At 35.6% G+C, this 6,000-nt stretch overlaps 1 protein-coding gene across 1 annotated transcript in view; it reads right to left on the reverse strand.

Moving 5' to 3' along the window:
• Nucleotides 1-6,000, reverse strand: part of LOC113235797 (dorsal-ventral patterning protein Sog) — a 118,303-nt gene extending 112,303 nt beyond the window's left edge. Inside the window, exon 1 of the mRNA XM_026471702.1 lies at nucleotides 5,724-6,000. Coding sequence (XP_026327487.1) covers nucleotides 5,724-5,838 — 115 coding nt within the window. The 5' untranslated portion in view covers nucleotides 5,839-6,000. The remainder of the gene's footprint in view (nucleotides 1-5,723) is intronic.

The raw sequence follows: 6,000 nt of genomic DNA on the forward strand, positions 1-6,000 counted from the left end.
GCTGTAGTTTTTTATTTAAAAATAAAGCTTTTCCTTGTGGTGCGTGTTATCTATAGGTAAGTGACCAACGATTTAAGATAATTGATTGAATGGTATATGCAAAATTAACATCATCCCATCAATAAAACTATTGAAAACATTTTGCATTCAAAGACGTTTTGATCTCTTAATCCAAATATTTGAAAACTTGTAATTGCAGACTCAACTAAATAACATGAGAAGTGCGTAAGAGATTTGCTAGAAAGATAACACAAATTCTAAAGGCAACACACTATTATTAAATGCAGGTAATGTGTTAAGACATTGCGAGAAAATATTATATAATTTTTCCAGCGTATTGCATAAATAATATACAATATACTACGTACAACAAATTTACAAGAATATCTTTAAACAAAAATACCATCCATTCATGATACGTGCCGCATAAACAAAAAGACATTAATTTTTGTCCAGAAAACACGCGTTTGTGAGAGATAATTATCGAAATATTTGTTTATTACCTAATTTTAATACTAGTCGTTACAACATCCTAATTGCTTATATATTGCGTTGTTAACCATTGTTTAATAAGATTATGTCCTATAAAATATGTATTTATGCAAAAGAACACACGAGGGGCGAAAACATTTCAAATTATAGGCCTCGAATTTGGTACCAAATTTTGACGACTGTCGCCATCAACTATTACTACATTTTATATAATATAATACACTTACTATTATATATTACTATAGTAACAGTGTTAGTTAAGTAAACAACCTCTTCTCACTGCTGACCGATTCAGTAATATGAATTCGAAAAAAATATGCAACTTCTGTCTAGTCCGATTTTAAATCGCATCGGAAAGCCGAGATATTAAATTATCTGAGTTTTTAGTTTTTCAAAGACTTCTGTATATCATTTACATGACCACAGCTGTTCGTTTTAATCTAAATAACTATCATAACGTCTCTCATATCTACATCATCATCAGAGCTGTACATTTGTTATGCATTGCTATTTTATTTCTTGGCTCTGTTATCGGCCAAAGTGGCGCCATTATTTTTTTTACACAACTGTTTATGAACACATAAATTGTTAGACGACATCGCAATGATTTACGAACACATGGAAACTTCCTTCTTACATGTGTATAACTATTAATAAATATACAAATAGTGTAAAGCATCATGAATCAATATTGATTAGTAATGAATAAAATTAGGTACATAATGTAGTACATTGTAATTAAATTATTAAATAAATAAAATTAACCAATTATTAGGTGTCATAAATGAGTTAAGTTACGATTGGCACAAATTAATTGTTTCAGTGATACATATTTTTAGTAGCAGTAAGCTCCTTGTGAAACAGTATTTCTGCCGCCAAACAGTAACTTGAATATTACTGCGATTCGGTTTTGAAGGGTTTTCGGTTTGAACCCGTGTCACGCCGGCATAGTGAACTAATAATCCCTCTTGTTAGGGGAGACCTGTATTCTTAGCGTGAATTATATGAATTGATAGTGATAATCATAATACTGAAAGGATGAAAGGAATCATTAAAATCATAAAAAAAGTGAGGTACCACACATTCAGAAACAAACAGACAACTCAAAAACCTCTGCAGTTTTTGAAGTTTATTAAAAAGATAGATAAAGGTATTTGCATACCAGTATTACCCACTCTCAAACCTCATCACCTTATCACGATTACACAAGTGCATCATTAACACTTGTTAACTTGATAAGAATATTTAAAAAATACTTTGTATACATAAAGCAACAAAATTATTTATTTAATTCACCCAAAATAAATTTACTCTATAGTATTTAATCAATTTTTGTAGAGCTTTGTCTTACTATTTGTGCGATCAATCTCCAATTAAGACGCTCATTTGGTGCTACAATGACGTAATTGTACTTTTGAAGAAATTTGAGTTAAGTATCTTAAAATATTCGTTTGGAGAGAAATTGGCAGAAACACATTATAAAACAAATTAATAGTAAGCGACAAAGTTGACTGGTGATAGTCACGTCAAAAATCAATATAAGTTAAACATATATACGTCATGCATGGTGTGCAAAGTTCAGCAAATAAGACATGACTAAGACGTCATAGCGTTACGTGAGCTGCAAAACTGAAATTAGCACCATTCATGATGCACGCGAACGCCACGACCAAGCCCCGACAGAAGATTTACTATCAACGACACATCGACGACGATTATCGCAATACCACAAATCAATATAAATTATTAAATCATCATTGAACTGTTAGCTTATTATTGTTAATTTAAAGTCGTTACTATATAACAACATGGGGTATTATAGATATTATAAAATGGGAATATGGTGTTGGATTAGTTGGACTGTAGTAGCAGTAGAGCTCCTTGTGAAAGAGGTCCAGGGAAGTACTGCCACCTTACCTATTCCTGCCACCAAGCTGAAATGTGAGCATAACTTATGATTTTAAAAGGTACGATGCGACCTCCTCCATCGTCATCCCAACTTTTTGTCACTTTTTCTCTGGTTCCTGGCTACTTATTTTCGGATTTTGAATCGTACTTGAATTCCTTTGCCTCGTCAATCGCACTTTGTTTTGTTCCGTCGTCACTCTCTACGTAATGTCTGAAGCGAGCCCTCCTGCTCGTCTTCACCACAAATTTTAATCTGTTTTTACCAGTTTCCATTTTAAATCATGTACCTATTTAATATTATTAAAATTCAGTAATATTTATAAAAATACGTACCTTTCCGGGTAAGTTTTATTGTCTCACTTCTTTTATAGCATTTAAGTAGGGAGTGTTTTTGATACTGTACCTGCTTTTTACAATTTTTTTAATCCCAGTTACTTTAGTCATATTGCATTTCAGTGACTCGTCAACCTGGACAGATTAGATGTGATGGACAAAGAAAATGAAAAAGACGTCACGGCACAACACCTTGTCGTTGGTGCAACCAAGTAACAGTCCTCATTGGTCTTCTTGTTTCCTACCTCCCTCAGAAAAAAGCTCCTATATAGAGCCACGAAAAACTTTCAGGGATTCGACCTTCACCAACAAAGAATACAACTTATGAATATATTATTACGATGTAAGATATTTGTAATTGAGGTGAAGATAGATGAGGAAGATCAAGAATGGCGTATAATGAACAAATAAAGATGAAGGTCAAAGTGAGCAACTGTAAGAAGGTCGAGAAGCTGGCTATGAAACGTAAGGAGTGGAGGAGGCTACCCTTAAATAGGATGATGAAGATGTTTGCTCCTTCTAAAAGTAAATTAACGTAAATCAACTATGCTAATCCAAAATTGCATGATACTCTGTAGACTATCAATTCTGTGATGCCAATATCAAAAATTACACATAAACATATGAATGGCAAAGTTTCACGGCAAATTTAATCTATTGTTGACATTATTGTCATTGATTGACAATGGTGTCTATTTGCTCGAACGCGAAATCATGTTATTTCAAGTTCTAAATTTAAAATAAGTTGAATATGCTTTTCCTGTGAAAAATTTACTGTTGTTTAAACATTGACTTACAAATAAATGGACGACGGGTCTAATACAAAAACCACAAAAAAATGTCCCAAGTCAACCTATTCGAAATTTAAATTGTTATGTTATCGCAGTATCGCGCTGTCCGTAGAACAAATGAAGACTAAAGCGGAGTGTCGCGCTCTGTATACGATTTTAGCGCCTTACAAGTGCGGACACTTTTTAGCGCGGACCCGACGTCCATATAATTGTAAGTCAATGTGTAATATCAAATATATAAGAATGACACAAAACATGTCATAAAAATTATAATGATCATAAAAAGCATCGATTATTTTCATAGATCTAATCTAACATGAAATCTTCTATCTTTTCGTTTAACTGTAATTTAAAATCAGTATGGTTTGCGTTCGCATTCATTAACACCATTGTCTGCACGAAACTGTTTCCCCCAAAAAAAACACATAATGTGCCCATGTTAGATCGGTTGTCACATCTCGTCTCGACCACCCGTCTAGACACTTTGACGAAGACAACTTTTTCTCTTCTCAGTAATACAAATTTTGGCACACTCGTTGATATCTTGGCAAACATTAGTGACTTTTATCCGATCCGGAAAATGAATGAAAGTTGTCGCGAAAGTGAGTCACTTAGTCTGGGCTCAGTCCTTGACGTCCATTAGAAAAATACGAACAAAAACATCCTGGCTTGGATTCAAGGCTGCGTTCGTGAATATTATTGGATGTTATAATTTTTATAACCCGTAAATTATACTTGATAGTTGTTTGGAATAAATTACAAGAAAGAAAAATATAGACTTCACATTTTTGCATTGTTTTTCCCTTAGTAAAACCTGAATGAATTTTAACCAAGCAATATATTTTTATATTTTCCTTTTATTATATTCGCTTATGCACGACTCATATCAAAGTACACAAAATATTGTTTCACATGACACTTTCCATTCGTACACACAGTTTACATTTGGAAAGTTGACAATTTGAATTATACCAAACTGTGGCATTTAATGTTGTTTGGTACAACATATATAATAATTTAATTACGAACATAATATCATATAACTCGTGAGATAATAATAAAACTTGAAAATACCTAAACTTAGATTAAATAAGTACATTGGATCTATCTAAACAAAAAATCTAGTGTAAACGAAATGGCAAATAATCACTCATAAATATTACGTTGAGATAAGATTGTGATATCGTTCGACATTGATATGTTGTGTTTAATTTTTGTTAGACTTTGTCAACTGTTGGGAAACGAAAATATTATAATATAGTTTTTCCGTTACAACTAATAATAATCGTTTGGCTAATAAGAAATTAATTTTACCTATCTATTATAATAAGTCATCGTAATTACAATCTTAGCTACTTATTTTCTACTCATATTTAGTTAGCTACTTCACTAAACGATTTCAAATACAATTTGCAAGATCGGATTTTTTAAATCGATATTTCCAGTTGCTAGAGCTAATGATATAAACAACTTTAACTTGCTCTACAAATAATAATCCTATTTTTATAAGTACAGGCAATCAAGCGCTGAATAGCACCACATAGGTGTAACATTTCGCAACGTATATAGATAGTTTGTAGGTATTTAATGCAATCACATAGTTGGGGATTTTCCGCGCAAATGCATCTCGTGTAAAATTTATGGATTACCTACGGGAGGAGTCTTTACCCGATAACACAGATTATTATATCATTCCCTGAAAATAGATCTGTCAACACTGTTTGTGTTGACTTTTGATATTGACACGACAGCTCGTCATCTCACGTGCTTTTGTTTTTATTGCCTCGACCCGAACAGTGCCGGTATCGCCTTACTGATAACGGGGGATAGGTGTAAGTAGTCTGATAAAACTATCGTCTATCTAACTAGCTCGATCGCTCGCGCACCGTTCTCGCACGCTCCCTGCTTGCTACGTGCATACATTATAATGTAATTAATAATCGACCGTGTCCCTATACTAGATCAATGCGGAATCTCGGAATGTGATTATTTACATAGACACACGTGTTTGCCCGCTCTCCACTTTACGTTTACGTTGTGCGTCTATCGCGACCGTTCCAAATTGGAGCGGCATTCGAAAGAAATAGATGCGGATGCACCGCGCCAGATTGGTGTGCATTTAATTGCAAGGGGAGTCGGGGCGGACGTAGGGCGCGCTTTGGCAGCAACGACAGTGGTGCTTAGGAGGTTAGCACTCACCGGCGGGGCGGGTGGCGCGACGCGCGGGCTCGTCCTCGCGCAGGTCAGGCGCGTGCCGGCGCGCGGCCGCGGGCGCCAGCGCCGCCAGCGCCAGCACCAGCAGCGCGGGCACCATCGCGCCGCTCGTCACAGGTGTGCACCGGCCACGAGCCGTTCCCGGCCACGAGCTCACTATTTTCGCCGCGTGCTCGGTACGCGCGAGTGCAGCTAGCGTTCGATTCGAGAGTTCGCGAGAGGTGCGCGTGACTGTACCGCGTGACAGGCGTCGTAGTGCTGC

This window comes from Hyposmocoma kahamanoa, unplaced genomic scaffold (genome assembly GCF_003589595.1).
Source record: "Hyposmocoma kahamanoa isolate Upper Pololo Valley unplaced genomic scaffold, ASM358959v1 88, whole genome shotgun sequence".
Classification (NCBI taxonomy): domain Eukaryota; kingdom Metazoa; phylum Arthropoda; class Insecta; order Lepidoptera; family Cosmopterigidae; genus Hyposmocoma; species Hyposmocoma kahamanoa.